The following is a 17,204-nucleotide window of genomic DNA, read 5'->3' as shown; positions in this document are numbered from 1 at the left end:
TTCCTCTCCCACTCCCCCTGCTTGTGTTCCCTCTCTTGCTGGCTGTCTCACTCTGTCAAATAAATAAATAAAATCTAAAAAAAAAAAAGGGAGGGAACTTGTTGGGATGAGTACTGGGTGTTAAATGTTAAGTGATGAATCACTAAATTCTACTCCTAAAACCAATAATTCACCATATGTTATCTAATTTGAATTGAAATAATAAATAAATAAATAAATAAATCCCAATATTTTATAATACTGGTAAAAAGGAGAAGTGGACTTTGAATTGTTTCTAGAGCTGCATTTCTGTCCTTATAAAGACTCAATTTGTAAGACAAGTGCAGCTATTTTTAATTCCTCAAAGAACTGTGTCGCAATCTGAATAATATTTTGGCTGACCCACCTATCCAACTATATTATCCTCAATTTGCTTCTTTTTATCAGGGAGAAGATCTTCAACTAAGATGGAAGTCAAAAGATTCCTATATTCTAGATTTAGAACTCTGTGTCTTTGTAATGTTTTAGTAAATCCCTCAACAAAGGCTTCAGAATATTTTTCTTTTTCTCTGGGTATATAGTTTCATTGAAGTTTAAGGAAGAAAAGCTAAAAAAAATGTTCCTAACAGGTTCAGAATATCAGCTTCCAATTTGACCAGCTTCTGACCATAGAGCTACTTTAAAAAATTCTTTCAGGTATTTTGTCCGGTTTCAGCTGAGACAAAGAGTAGGTATTCCTGTCAGTACTGAAAAATCCAACATACACAAGAGGAATCCCTAAAGAGGTGCAAATGATGCTACCCTTCCAACACCCAGAGCTACACCCAAAGATAACCAAAAGAAAGATTTAGATAACTGCCACCCATTCCGCCCTGCCAACAGTCAGTTAGACCCAAAACTCTATCTGCCTATATTTTGGGAGCCACCAACCTCACGGTTGGTCTGCCTGCACAGGCAAGAACCCACATACCCTAATCAGGCAGCAAGGTCAAGTTCTTAAGACACGAAATGAGATAAAAGACAGAGAAAGTATCCACAATTGATGGGTACCGGAAAGCAAAATCACAAGTCACAATTCAAAGATCTAATTCCCAAAATGTTTTCTGCCTGCCAATCTGAAAGGAACAATGTAAAATTTTACCTTTCTCTCTTGACGAAATGAGATAAAAGACAGAGAAAGTATCCACAATTGATGGGTACCGGAAAGCAAAATCACAAGTCACAATTCAAAGATCTAATTCCCAAATGTTTTCTCTTGACCTGGCACCACAGACAGAGATCTGGGAGAACTGACTTTGATGAGAATTCTCACCCTTCGCTGATTTCTACAGTTTTCCCAGGATGCCCTCTGCAGGCTCTGGAGCAAGTGGGGTGTCTCAGTGGATCTCATCTTGGTCACCAAAAACTGTACAGAAGGAAAAGTAACTTCCCTTCTACCCTTTACAGTGAGTGCTTGGCTAAGACCCCTTTTTCTCTAGGGCACCTTATAAATGGATAAGCATATCTAGGTGAAAAATTCTCCACTGTGGCCACTGTAATTCAAGATTACCTTTGTTAAGGTTAAACTGCTTGTTCAGCCTTAAAACAAAATTTTACTTACCAGAGGCCTCATACTGAACCCAATTCCAGCTTAAGTTGGACCCAGTCTCACACCAGACCCAGTGTGGTTTCTAAGCTGGACCCACGCTGACTCTGGCCAGCTTATGGACCCAGTCTAGAAAAAGAAATACTCAAAGTCCAAAAGCACAAAATGCAAAAGGTGGGGAGTCAGGACCTGAGAGAGACCTACCCACGACCTCTAGGGGCTGAGAAAACTATGAGCTCAGGGGCTCAGCCACTACCTGTTTCTAGAAACCCACTGCTCCTGGAAGCCCACTGGGGGTCTCCTTTGGTTTCCTCCTCTGACCCTAGAGCTATTTTAAAAATAACCTGAGCACATTAAAATTTTTGAGAGTTTATTTGATCAAAATTTAATTCAGATCCGGTTCAATCTAGCAGATAGAAAAGAGCTCTGAGGAGCCATATAAAATGAAGGATTTTTATAGGCAGAAGGGAGCAGGAATAAGGAAGTTACATGAGGTGGAAAAGCAGGCTAGTTATTGCAAAGTCACTTTCCTGAAGGAGATGGCAGGGATCTATCAGGCAGATTGCCTAACTAGTGCCCATCCGGTGATTCCTTTTTGACTGGTTTAAGATTTCATTTCTGGAAGAACTGGAACTGTAATTAAATCTCACTGTGGTGACAGGGCTTAGCACTTCATTTTTGGCCTTTTGTCTTGTTTTTAACACATCTTAATAATCAAATCATACTATAACACAGATTTTTTTAATCTAACTGCAATTAGCTCTGTTAAATTAATTAAACTTATAGGCTGTTAGACTGATGTGGCTCTAATGCCATGGCAGCCTATGCAAGTAAGCAAACGAAAACCTAAGCCTGTAAATGCCTCCAGGTTACAAAATCAAAATGCTAAGGCCATCCAATCACAAACAGCCAACTGGAATTTAACCTATAACTAATCAATAATCTCCTTACTTAGCTTCCTTCTCTTCTCTATGAAAGTGTCTCCCCCCAGCTCCTGTCAGGGGACTGCTCCTAACCACTTTCAGTTTGGCATTACCCCATCTGAATCACTTCTTGCTCAAATAAACCCTTATAATATGCCCCAGTCTATCTTTTAAACAGCTCCAAATTACTTTTTATCATTTTTCTGTATTCTCCTTTGATATGTAAGCTTCCAGTTCATAGCCCTGCGTCTGGCAATAATATCTTTCCCATGTCTTATTTGATAATTCTAATCCACTGTGGGATGAGAAACAAGATAACTGAGCAATTGAATTGGTTATAAGAATAAGCTTCTTGCTTTAAGTTTCTTGGCTTTAACAGATCCACTAAATTCATGATGAAGGAGAAGTCTTTTAAACCTCCTGTTTATGGCCCTGTTTGTGGCTACAGTAGCTGAAATTCTAGCTGAGACCAAGAAGTATGTAAATGATGAGATTTTACTATGCTAATGACCTTTCCTTTGAGATTAGATGAGCTAATAAGGGAAATCTTTCGACCTAATATATTTGTCTTGAAATAGATAAAACACAGCCTTTGGGGTTCAAAAGCTTTAATTATGAGCCCCAGCTCTGCCATTCAGTGGCATGAGAATTTAGGCAGGACACTTCAGTTTACTGAACACAATTATCTTAACTGTAGCCAAGGACAGAGGAGATAATTGACTCTAAGAGAGCTGCTGTAGGGATTAGATAATATAATGCATTAATTATATTGCAAATAGCAGATAGGTCACACACAAAAAGCAATAACAAATTTAGATTCTTAAAATGCTAAGGAAGACTTTTTATTGTGGTAGACATCTCTATACTCATACTTTAAAAATTGTCTGAGATTTTTCTACCTTGCTTTATGAGTTAGCACCATATCAAAGGAGTGTGTCATCATGAGTCTGTAGTAAAACTGTGAAAGCCTGTAATACTTCCTTTTAATTAATATATTTAAAGGAAATAAATTGGCCATTTTGCCCTGGAGGGAGCCAAAAACCTCCACTGAGGCCTGTTTACTCTGATAATAAAATAGGTTCCATTTAATAATTATTTAAAGCTAATTTTGACTAATTTTGCAAAATGAATTTATGTATTTTGGAATGGGTGGCTATGCTTTTCATCTCACTGTTCTTCTTTCATGGACTTTTCAGAAAAAAATATAACTGGGAAGATACTTTAGTAGGAAATATATAATTTTGATGTAGCCTATATCCCTAACTTACTGTAAAGCTCTATTCCATTGTTGACGGTAGAAGTAGTTTGAAAGTCTTACAGTTTTGCTATGCAATCTGACCTTTGCAACACCCCAAAATGGAATGCTTATATGCTATGCTTAAATTCCATTTTACAATATTATGCCATTCTTTTTCAACAAAACATAGTCATTTTAGACCACTGTAAGCTTGACACCTGATTTCACTTTAACAGCACCTGCCCAGAGGGTAATTAGCAGTCCATTTCTGAAAAAGGACTTCCATACTGCACAGATGGCATTCCTCATACCAGACAAGCAACGATGTATGTTTGGAAGCCAGCCAAACTGTCTGCAAAAAATTGTGAGAATTTCAAGACAGACATCTGAGCAAAAGCAAAATTTCCCTTTTCTCTCAAACCATAAGTGAACATCTGTTAGAGCCTATTCTCCTTAACTTTTCTATTTAGTCTCATCTGACTTGATATATTTTTTGCACAATTTCAAAGACTACAACCAAACTTTTGTTTTGGCTTGTGACACCCTTATAATGGCCATTAAAAATATGTTTCAGAGCTACATTTTACAAGTAATTGAGATTTACAGGTATGTCTTTGAATAGATTAGCTCAACACATATTGATTGATTGCTACAACCTGTGAAGAGCAGAGTCGGTCAATAATTGTGCACATTATGCACTGCATATCTCCAGGAGGTGTCCTTCGCCTCACAATAACCATATAGCTTTACAATGATCACTATGGTCACCAGGTGTTGGCATCCTAATATTTTGAGGCAGGAGTGCCCTTTTCTAATTCACAAAAACCCAAGATAGAGGCTGGGGCTTCTGGGAACTGTTCAAGATGCTAGAGACACAGCAGTGAACACAACAAAGTTCCTGCTCTCATGAAGCGTGAAATCAGTAAGAGGAGGAACTAAGCAGAAAGTTACCTAAAGCTAACAAGAAAAAAACAATACTAATTAAAGTGGTAGAATGTGACAAGTAGTGCCATTTTATTTAAGAAGATTAAGGGTGGCCTAAAAGGAAGTAGAGACCTAAAAGAAACGAGGAACTAAATCCAAGATATATATGACGGAAAAGCATTCCAGGCAGGAGGACCAGGGAATGCAAGCCCTAAATGAGAGAGAAGAATACTCAAGGTGACCATATGTAGGCAGGAAGCAAGAGTGACTGGAGCTGAGGCCATGCAGAGTAAGTACTGGCTGACAAGAAGAGTCACCAGTTTGTGGTCTGATCTGACTGTCTTGAAGCCCAGGTAAGGGTTTTGATTTGATTTGATCTGATTTATTTTATTTATTAATTATATGTTAGTTACCATACATCATTAGTTTTTGATGTAGTGCTCCATGATTCATTGTTTGCGTATAACACCCAGTGTTCCATGCAATATGTGCGCTCCTTAATAACCATCGCCGGGCTAGCCCATCCCCCTACCCCCTTCCCTCTGAAACCCTCAGTTCATTTCCCAAAGTCCACAGTCTCTCATGGTTCATTTCCCCTTCTGTTTACCCCCACTTCGTTATTCCCTTCCTTCTCTACTGATTTTTATTCTAAGCCATTGGAGTGTTTTGTGTAAAGGAGGGACATGCTCTGATTGCCTTTTTTAAATGTCTACAAGTGTTTCATTATAGACTACAGCTTTCACTTGAAATGTTACATTTACAAAGTCACCATGAACCACTTATTTATCTGATTTGCATTTTAAAGGAACCACTCTGGCTTCAGTGTGGAGAATTGATTACAGCAGAAGAAAGGAAACAAAAACAGCAGCTATTTTCATGAGTCAGGTTTCCCTGAATGGTTTAAGTGGGCCAGTTCTTCTGTCTTCCAGCCCAGGGAACCACCTAGAACGTCAATGTTGTTTGACAAAGAGTCACTGTTTCATATGGCTTTATTTATGATTTTTTTTTAAATTGCAAATGACTTTTCTTTAACTTTGAACATGTTCATCAAAATTATTTTGAACATCTTTAAAAGTCACTTTAAAATTATCTTTATAATTGATTAGTAAGAAAGACACAGAAAACTACAGGTGTACTCAAATTTCTAAAAGAATGACTTACAAGAAACTTGCTTTATGATCTAGTAAAATTCCCTGTAATAGTCTAACAAACTTTTAAAATATATATATTTTTTCAAAGAAACAGCAATAAAATAATAACCAGTGATGTAGGAAAGATGTTAGGGTTTGAAGGCGATGGCCAAGAAAGAATTCTTGAGATGTCTTTGGGGTCAAAAAGGTGGTTATATTAAAGGATGGGGAAAGGGGCCTTGGGCAGAAAGAGCTTCACTGGGGTCGTGAGGAGTGGCTCATTATATACTTCCAAGTTGGGAGGGGGTTAAGGAGAGCGTAAGCCTCCCAGGTATTTTGGAAACAAGGTTTCCAGGATCCTAGGGGGCTACCTATTGTTAGTAAAGGTCATTATTACTAATGAGTTTAGTTTTTACTAAACTCAGTCATGAGACCCTTCAGATGCATATCAGTGGGTCATATGCTTCAGGGATGATTACTAAAATGTATCTTGGGGGGTAGAGATAAAGGGATTTTTTCCAAAGAAATTTTTATATATTAAAATACACTTACAGGATCCTGGGAGTAGGGCTAAGATTGCCTCTTGCCTTTAGCAAAGTATTAACATTGAGGCAGCTGAGTTCCTAGAGGAATGTTACTCTGCCTGTTTCAAGGACTTCTCAGTGGGGCGTATGTAGTAAGGAAATTTAATTTTTCTTTTGCCTTGGTTTCCCACATCAGTCATCAAAATAAATTTTCAAATATGGAGTGTAAATGATCAGAATCACTGTGAGTTTTGCTACAGTACCTTGAAAATCTTCTGAAAGAAATAAAATGATAGTTGAAAACACAGAAATGCTGGGTCAATAATGTCAGCCAGCCCTTGTTAAGCACGCCCTCTCTTAAAGATGAGCCAGGTGCAGCTAGCTATGTCTGCCCCTACCCAGCACTCAGGGGATATAAATGAGTTCCTGCATTGCCCAAATGGAACTGGATTGAATAAGTACTCAAAAATGCTGAATACACAATCAATCCAAATGTGATAAGACATATGCTAACAAAAATCTGTAACGCTGTAAATAAATGATGGAGCAGAACATTACATATAATTAGTATACAAATATTTGTTGACTGAATTAGTGAATTGAATTCGACATTAACCAAATATTTGCTAAGGTAATCTGGAAAAATCATTTAAAGAAAAATTAAGGTAAAATTATTTTGAACAAGTTCTTTCATTTACAGATGTCTCCCTTTAGCCACAGGGGCTGCATTCCAAGACATCCAGTAAATGTCTCAAACCGCGATAGTATCAAACCCTGTTTCTTCCTAGGCATACAAAACTATGGTAAGTTATAATTAGGCATGACAAGCGATTAACAACAATAAGTAATAATAAAATAGAACAATTTTAACCATATACTGTAATAAAAGTTATGTGAATGTAGTGTCTCTCAAAATATCTCATCATAGCGTACTCACCCTTCTCCGGACATCCAGAGATGGTAAACCGCCTACGTGAGGAGACAGGCCGGAGTGAGTGACGTAGGCACTTTGAGGTAAAGTTAGGCTAGGATTAACCTTCTGATGATTCGTCAGAAGGAGGAGCGTCTGCTTCCAGACCCGAAGCTGCCGGAGGATACGGAAACTGCAGAAAGCAAAACAGCGTAAGGGGGCCTACTGTGCTAATTCTGTAATATCAGAATGTTAAATTATGATGTGATGTTGGCAAATCCAAAGAAAATTAAACCCTGCACTCAAGAAAGTGAAAGCCGTGCACATAATTAAAAAGCATTAAAAGTTTGATTTTAAATAAATAATGTAGGTGTGACATTTCATCAAACTGGGCAAGTAGCGATATATTTTCAAAATTAGCATTTGTACTAAACAAAAAAACCCAAAATAATATTTACTGTTTTCAACTCTCAATATCACACATACGAAGAAACACAATCTATGTTTAAGTAATTTTAGGATAGTGTAATTATTCCTAAGTCATGTGATTTCTTTTTCATTTAAATCAAATATATGTTTACAGCAGTTCATTTGTTCATAAAGGACAGAAATACGAAGTACAGCCCAAATTTGCTATTACTATAGACTCGAATCACTGTGTCACTCCTTACATGTAGTGGATGTGATAATTTGTATTTGCAAATTCGTTCTTTTGGAAGTTTTTTTTCTGGAAACCATATTTTTAAAAAGAATTTATTTGGTCGTTTGTTTATTTATTTATTTAATTCCGAGAGAGAGAGAGAGAGAGAGAGAGAGAAAGAGAGAGAGAGAGAGCGCCCGCACGCACTCGGGGTGGGGAGGTGGGGAGGGAGAGAATCTCAAGCCGACTTCCCACTCAGGGGGAGCCAGATATGGGGATCGAATTCATGGCCCTAAGATCATGACCTGAGCAGAAATCAAGAGTTGGAAGCTTAACAGACTGAGCCACCCAGGTGCCCCTGGAAACCATCTTTCATAAGAGTAAACAATCTTTTAATGGGGATTTACTGAGCTGGTTGAATACATTGTTATCCAAACAAAATTTTTCTTGATTATTTTCTTGACTGTGGTTTGAAGCTGGATTTTCTGAATAAAAGCTATTGAAGTGAAAAATAAGATATAAAAGAAAAAATGTTTACCCTCTGAAATGTACCCTTAATATATTTAACCATTTTAAATGTCAAGATGAGAATATTGTAAAAATACATAGCAGAAATTACTTAGAGAAAAGCCATACTTAAATCCCAAAATACATATTTATAGGTTTGCAGAGTTTGCTGTAGCAATCTTTTTTCTGGAGTCATTTATTCCTTTGTCTACTACCTCTAGCACCATTTTGCAAGAACTGAAAGCAGAAATGTTGAGGTATCCATGAGAAGGGCTGTTCTTCAATATTCTGGTCACCTTTAGGTAGGAAATAGGGAAACATAACAAGGAACCCCACTTCTATAACACTTTTATGAACACTTTAATAACACTTTTAGTTTTTGCAAATCAATGCTGCAGATTCCTAATATGTATAAGATTTGAAATGTTCTGAATATCAAACTAAATGTTAATTTCTAAGTAGCTATGAATTTATTTTTATTTATAGATTGCATTTTACTGAAAAAATAAAACAAAAGAAGCTGCCAAGAAAATATAATTACAGTATAACCCCAAAGGGTTCTAAGAACTATATCAATTAAGTATTCGGGCTTGATAGCATTGTAATCTACATACCACTCACCTCAAATATTAACTGAATTTTCTTAATGACATTTTATTAGAAAATAAGTCATGGCATAAGTGACTTATTCTTAAAAATCATCAGCCTAAGTATATTTAGACATTAAGGTGAAAACATATTATAGTAGATATTTCTAGTCACTAACTTGATACACTACTGTCTTGCTACTGATTTTATTTTAGTTCCATCGTTTCCTCTAAACTTCCCTAAGAAGAAAATTAGCATTTGCCATTATAATTATGCTAGTAGTTTTTTTAAAAGGTTATTGGAAACTAGTAGCATTAAAACAAAAAATATTTATTCTAATAATTTACCTTTTCTATCTGCCCTTTAACCTTATTATCCTAAGAAAAGCTATTATTGAATTTTATGAGTCATTACTACATTTATTTTGTAATCATTCAAGAGTGTATAAAAACTGTGTTGGTGTTATTTTAAGGGCCTGTAGTTCTCTAAAAAAAAGGGAGGGGGGGGGGGACTCAGGTCTTAGATCTCCGAAAGGGAAAATACAGGCTGACAACCCTAGGTAAATATGGGAAGTAAGGGGTAATTGGGGTCGTGTTAATAATGAGTTAAAAATATGTGGATCAGCTTTTGGAAAAACTCTGTAGTGTTCATCCCCCTGAATCCTGCTGGAAAAATCACTCTAACCATGATTCCATACTATTTTCAGAGAAAGGTACTTTCATGCTATTATAAATTTCCACAGAGCTATAAGTTCTGAGACAGAATTATATGAAAAGGGCATTATGTGAAAAGATACCATGGCAAGCCAGGATCCTAGTGCAGAATAAAAACAAATAGAGTTCTTTCAGGTTTTGCCATTTCTGGAGTAATTAAACCTGATAGTACATGAGAAGATCTTAAATTTCCTCAGAGGATTTTAATTCAGGAACGATGTGGAGGTATTACCTAGCAAACCTATGTACCACTTTTAAGATAGAATATTACAAAACTACTCCAGAAAGATAGCAAGTTCTAATTAAAATGAGTCTAGCCTGCTTGTTTACTTGTGGATGTGTCGTCATTGTGCTAACATGTTCCAGCATCTTATATGGTGATCATTTTAATCTATTAAGAATAAAATGATGCCCCCTTTTGGTCAGCCAGTGGGCCTTCCTGCCTAGTGATTCTTTATGGTCTCTGGAGTTAAATTTCAGTACATCATTTTAGAGGAGCTCACAACTCTCTAATAAAGTCCATAATACAAATGCCTCACATTTCCTAAATGTCATATCTATTCAGAATCACTTTTTCCTACTTCATTTATCATACAAAATTGTAATTCTTATATCTTTTTCTTTGGCCACAACACTTAGCTCTCTCTGTAGCTACTCCTAAGCAGTCTTTTCCTCTTATTTCTGGAAATTATTTTCCTGCCGCAATGAATTATCCTCCACTTTGTCCCTATTGAACTCAATTCGATTTATATCTTCCCACTTCTCCAATTTGTCAAGATGTTTTGAATTTAAATCTTACAATAAAGTCAGTCCACCCAAGTAGATGTCATCAGTAAAAATACACTTTGTATTCATTCAAGTGATTGATAAAAGAGTCTTTGTTTTATGCCCAGAAGGTGTCAATGTAAATGGTCTTCGCCCCCAAAGTCAATTTAGAAATATTGCTAACTGCTGTGATAACATTTATTACACAAAGGAAAAAGTGTGATATAAACAATCTAATTTATAAAATTTCTTGAATACTCTCTATATATCATGCTGGATTAAGTAAATTGAGATCATTCGAATCTATTTTTTGTCAGTCTCACCATTCTAAAGCAACTTAAATTAATTGAATAATGAGGTTTTGGAAAATTTTACTGATTAGTTTTCTCTATTTCTATTTTGAATTAATTAGGAGGGAGAGGGAGCTGCTGGGTATTTCTAAACATTTTAGGTTGCAGTATGGAACAAATGAAAAAGTGTTATAAAGTTATCAGTAGGACTTAGATATCCAGTGAACGTGCAACCATGCATGAAACAAAATACATTTGTATAATCCTTAACTTCTTACATTTATAATGTCCATTAGGACTGAGAATTTGGATTAGCCTATTTAGCTTATTTTCATATCAAAAACTCTGGATGTTTTAACTTAGGAACAATCAATGGATTCATATCCATTATATGTAAATTTCAAAATGTGTGACTACTGTTCCCTTCACCTCATCATGGCAAATAATATTACTTTTTCTCCTTTTGTCTTCAATGACATAAAATACATGAAAAAATCAATTTGGCATATTCTTCAAATCAGGAAAGTGGCTTAGTATTAATGTATTCTTAGATGCTCTTTGATTACCCAAGGACTGATTTTTTTTTATAGTAAAAAATTTCAGAAACCAGAGGGAAAAAATGTAGATGATTCATTTATTATGACCATCTGGAAATACACAAGTGCAGATGAATTTGGGACTTTAAGTATTTACATTAAGACCTGTAAAAATTTAGGAAATCACAGTAGGGAGACCAAAATTATTTACAAAGGATCATTTATTATACACTTTTTTTTTTTTTACAAAATACAAAGATTGTTGTTCTGCATGAATACATCATATATGAAAAAAATAATGTTTTTACCAAATCTCATTTGAAGACATTCAGAAATTTATTTTCTACCAACTTGACAAATCAATTTTGCTTTGCAACTTGTCTAATGGCATCACCAATCAAGGGGAAACCTTTTTTCTTGTTAATTTAATCATATAACAGCTAGCATTTTGAAGAAATAAAATCAGACAAAGTCTGTCATACAAAGCTCTTTCTGTAAGTTAACTGATTTGCCTATGATCCTAAATTTTTTGTCAAGCTATAAGATAGGAAGAATTGAGGAGCTAGGTAAGTTTTATAATAATGTATTAGCAGCAGTTGATAGAAAATGCAACATAAGATTTGTTTTGTCTGTGGTACAAGAATATGTCCTATCAGACGCTAATGTATTTTCCTCTACTTGAACACAAGTAAGCACGTGCTGATTGTTTCTGGGATGACAAAGTGTATAAACAGACAGGAAGCTGGTTCTGGTTGTCATCGTGAGTGCCTGTTTTCATCAGCTAATATGAATGCATCGCTAAACTTAGTGAAGACAGGAAAATGACTTAAGGGTAATATATACAGAGTTAAAATACATTTTTTATCCACTTAAGAGTGATTTCAGGCACTGTGGCTATTCAGGATAAAATGTTTCATGGTTTATTCTTGATAGCAATTTAATTGTCAGTGCAAGCAAAAGCAAATACCTGCCCACTGTCATACACATGACCTCGTACATCTGGAATGTTCAGAGCAAGTTCATCTTCAGCATCTTCACTCTGGAGGCATCTTGAATTAAAATGTCTCATAGTTTGCTCTTGATAGCAATTTAATTTTCAGTGCAAGCAAAAGCAAACATACCTGCTTACTGTCACACACACTACCCACACATCTGGAATAGTCAAAGCAAGTTCACCTCCATCTTCACCGTGGAAGCATCTTTCATAAGCGGCACTTAGTGTAAACCCTCTATAAATCAGAAAATGAAAAACAGACTGGAGATGCCTGAATTGAATAATATTAAAAAATCGCTGTCATAGTCATCTCTCTGTGTAAACGATGTTTGAGTAAGGCTTGCCATCACGACATTTCTTTCCTGAGAAGGGAGCAGATCCTCTCTGTGTATCATAAGTGTGCGTGCTCGGAGCTGTGGTCACTGTCGTGGCTGTCCTCATTTGCTAGAGAGTCCCCTGTCTGCTGGAGGGTGGCTGCACCAATCCCCGAGAGCTCTGAAGGGAGAAGGGTTCCTTTTTTCACGTTCACCAGTTCCTTTTCTCGAGCGGCAGCTCCTTGCTGTCCTCCTTTTACTCTCTTCCATTTCATTCGCCTGTTCTGGAACCAGACTTTGACCTTTAACGAAGAAAAGGAACAAATAAAAGAAAAAAAAAAGAAAATGAAATGGCATTTTTTTCCCTCCTTTTGGGTCGTCAATGTAAAAATAGCCTCTCAAAGGCTTAGACAAGGACACTGAAGGAGTGAATATGAAAATAAACCAGCACTGAATTTAACCAGATCCCATATTTATGATAGTGATTAAAACTTTCAGAAGACGCATACAAAGCACTATATTTCATATTTTACGACATGCAATATAAGAAGACTAGATGGGAGAGAACTGTCATTTTGGGTTGCTCAAAGGTACTTGGCTTTATAAAGTGTTTCTATGGATATCAGCTAACATTTTCATGATTATCTTGGTCAAACATTTTTTCCTCTAAAGTTTTTTGACTTGACATCTAGCTGTCCATTCCTGAACCAATTTAAAACATACTCAGAGAGCTACTGGGGAAGCTACAACTTGAAGGACCATTCTGTGCCATTACATTCACAAAGCTTTGATTTCATCTTAGAAACTATATATTTCAAACTATATATAGATTTCACAACAGCTTTGTAGACATAAGTTTTCCTTCTAAAATTTAATTGGTTTTGCCTAATACATTGAAGTATATATATCATCAAACAAAAAAATTAAATAAATATGCATTAAATGACCATTTATTTTCCGAACCAGAATAATATTGGCATCATTTCATCTTCTTGTTTTGGAGGAACTTTATATTCCTTTCACATTGCGTTTCTCATCATTGTATATTCTTATTAAGCTAAATAGTCCTTTTTGTATTGCATTGATCAGTACTCCACTCAGAGTTACCCCAAGCCTGAATTTTGTGCTTATCATCTCCAAGCCTTTATATAAAACAAGCAAATGAACATAAACAACAGTTTGTGCACAACATGTGACCCGAAAAAGTACTGTTTAATTTTGCTTGTCTTTTAGGTTTATCAAAATAGAATGTTTCTAACTACATCCTTCTTGACCTATCCATGTTGATCCAAGAGACTTCAATCATTCATTCTTTATGATGGAATACGATTCCACTGTGTGAATATACCACAGTTTATCCATTCTTCCGTCCGTGGGCACTTTTCTTGTTTTCCCCCTTTTATAAATGATGCTGCTATAAACATTCTCACATTTGTGTTCTGATAAACACATGATAGAAATTCTCTGAGAGTATATTCAGGGATCGCATCAATGGGTCGCAGGGTATATGAACATTCACCTTAACATGATAATACAGAAAAACTGCTTCCCAAAGTTGCATCAATTTACCCCCCACCTACACACATAGAGTCCAGTGTGTAAGAGCAGTTACTGACCCACATTTACATCAACATTTGGAGTTATTTGGAGTTACCAATTTTTTTTCCAATATGACTATAAATGTTATCTTACCATGTTCCTACTTTGCATTTCCTGATGACTAATGAAATAAAATACCTCTTTTAAGAAGATTTTTATTTATTTATTTGAGAGAGATAGAGAGAGAGCACAAGCAGGGGGAGCAGCAGAGGGAGAGGGAGAAGGAGACTCACCGCTGAGCAGGGAGCCCAATGCAGGGCTCGATCCCAGGACCCCGGGATCACGACCTGAGGTGAAGGAAGACGCTTAACCGATTGAGCCACCTAGGCATCCCTGAAATAAAACATCTTTAAAATGATGCTTAAATCTTCTTTTATGAAATGCCTCTATATGTCTTATTTACATTGAATTCTTTGTAATTCCTTTTTTCCTTACAGACTTTTAGAATATGTTCTGAATGCTAAATTAATGCTTTGCACTTATATGGCTGCTACTATATTCTCTCAATTTATAGTCTTTTTCCTTTCCTTAAAGTGTCTTTTGATGATCAGAAACCCTAAAATTTAATACACTCAAATTTATCAATTGCTATCACTTCTATGTCTTCATTAAGAACCCTCTTTCTGCTGAGGTCATTAAGATATTCTTCTATGTCTTCTGTTAAAAATTTAAGGTTTGCATTTCAAATTGAAGTGTTTAATTCATAAAATAGTGAACTTAGTATACAGTGCAAAGAAAAGATCTAAATTTCCTTTATGCCTTATGGATAACAAGTTATCCAAAACTATTTATTAAAGAATCCACCCTTTTCCCAGTGATCACTATTTCAACTCCATCAAAAATTAAATTTCCATGTATGTATAGCTTTATTGATGCACTCAACTTTTCTAACTCTATGACAAAATCACAGTCTTAATTATTACATTTCATAATAAGTCTTCATATCTGGTAGAAATAATTCTGTTTTAGTCTACTTCAGAAATATTTTGAATATCCTCCATTTTCATTTAAAAAACAGTATCAATTTCTGTAAATGCACAGTGCTAAAGAGAAGGTGAAGAGAAATATATTAAATTTCCAAAAATGTATTTATTTTAGTGGTCTTCAAATCACAATACTCCATCAAAATTAGTACAGTTCCTCAGATGTTTGCACCAGAAATAAATAAATAAGTAAGATACTTCTCAACTCTGGATTTTCATTGGCCTATGAGGCCATAATTGAACTCTTATAATCATACGTAACTCTTATATATATTAATCCATTTGACAATTAAAAAATATAAGAAATTGTTGAAAAAGATGGATTAAAAACTCAGAAAATGTAGTAAAAGAAGACTGATTAAAAACTAGTTGACTGGGCTGCATGGCCGGCTCAGTCAGTGGAGCGTGAGACTCTTGATCTCAGGGTTGTGAGTTTGAGCCCCGTGTTGGGTGTAGAGACTATTAAAAAATAAATAAATAAACTTTAAAAACAACAACAATGAAAACTAGCTGATGGGTGTTCATATGTTACTATTACTTAATAACCAAACTATCAGTAGTTACCTTTTATTATATACCTATTTAAAGCTAGGCAACTATACTATAGGTGTTGTTTATGCATTATTTCTAGTAGTCACAATTTTTTCCAGATATCTTTTACGTTATTCCGATTTTACAGATGAGGAAGTTCAGACTCAAAGGTTAAGTAACTTGTTTAAGATTACACAGAGGGGAAAATGGAGTTCCAGAATTTAAACCTGGGGGTGGTTTAGCTTCAGACTGGGCGTTTGGTGTTGTTGCTCCTGTTATATTTCAAACTCCTACTTTTTAAGAATTTGGAATAGAAAAGTAAGGCATATAAAGTATGTGAACTCCATCCATATGATTACTATCATTCATGTAATTCTCCTACTCGATATAATTAGGTTTGTAAATATGACACTATTTCCTGTACTATAATTTAGGTAATTATACTACTCAATTTAATTACCTTTGCAAGCTTGACATTGCATGTTGCATTAGATCTTTTCCACATGAGTTGGGTTCTACTCGTGGCTTCACTTCTAAGTTTCTGTGTGAATTTGAGAAAATTATACTTCTCTCTACCCCAATTTTCATATTTGTAATATTGGAATAATGAGCCTTTCAAGATTCTCCATAGGGACATTTTCTCCATGGACAATTCCAGATGGAAGAAACACATCATCATCATTGTCACCAAGAGCTAAAACATTCAGTCAAAATAATCTTGGCAGAAAATAGGAGGAATAGATTTCTTTTAAAATCTACACTTATTTCCTCTTCTGGGAGAAGGGGTACAGTAATTCTATAATAACAGTATAAAACCTGTTATGTGCAATTCTAAATGAGATAAATGTAAGAATATGGTATTGATTTTAGAAGGCATATAGGCTATTTTGTGTTGTTTTCTGTTACCATGTGAAAATTTGTCACTTCACTTTTTTTTAAAACGGATAAAAGACTTTCATAGTTTTCAAAGGTAGCTACATATGCATACATACATGTATGGATATATGAATACATAAAGACACATACATGCATGTATGTGAAAGCACTTAATAATCATTCAGTAATTATATACTATTTTTCTTTAGAGATTAAATTATATATTTGATACTAGAACTCCATGAAATTATCAGAATAAAAAACAGCAACAAATACATGATAGGTCCCTCTTAAAAAACTGGAAAGGAAGAATGCAAAATATCAAAAGTCTGTGTCCAGATTTATTTTCAAATATACTATAAAATATTGAGGTGAATTGAAATGAGAAAGATTTTTGGGAAAAGCATATGTTTTTCTACTAGCATCACAGTATTAAAAACAAATCTATAAAAGTAATCCCAGATTATAAATCAATATTTCCACTAGAATATTAATACCAAAGTTTTATAAACAAATAAGCTATAGTTTAATTTAGTATCATTTTATAATCCAGCGTCGTTGGTTGAATTGAAAAAAAACAGCTTTTGCTTTGTTTTGTTTGTAAGTTAGCTAAAGTATAATCATTCAAATGCCTGACACTTCATTTTTTAAAACTA

General features: G+C 35.1%; 1 protein-coding gene across 1 annotated transcript in view; it reads right to left on the bottom strand.

Annotated features, from left to right (window-relative positions):
* Nucleotides 1–11,335: 11,335 nt before the first annotated feature.
* MEOX2 (mesenchyme homeobox 2) overlaps nucleotides 11,336–17,204 on the bottom strand; it is a 64,708-nt gene continuing 58,839 nt past the window's right edge. The window contains exon 3 of the mRNA XM_008686357.2: nucleotides 11,336–12,861. Within this exon, the coding sequence (XP_008684579.1) occupies nucleotides 12,637–12,861 (225 nt within the window). The 3' untranslated portion in view covers nucleotides 11,336–12,636. The remainder of the gene's footprint in view (nucleotides 12,862–17,204) is intronic.

The sequence above is a fragment of the Ursus maritimus genome, unplaced genomic scaffold, assembly GCF_017311325.1.
Source record: "Ursus maritimus isolate PB19 unplaced genomic scaffold, ASM1731132v1 scaffold_3, whole genome shotgun sequence".
Classification (NCBI taxonomy): Eukaryota; Metazoa; Chordata; class Mammalia; order Carnivora; family Ursidae; genus Ursus; species Ursus maritimus.
Note: the sequence above shows the minus strand (reverse complement) of the source record. Positions and strands in the feature narration are given on the sequence as shown.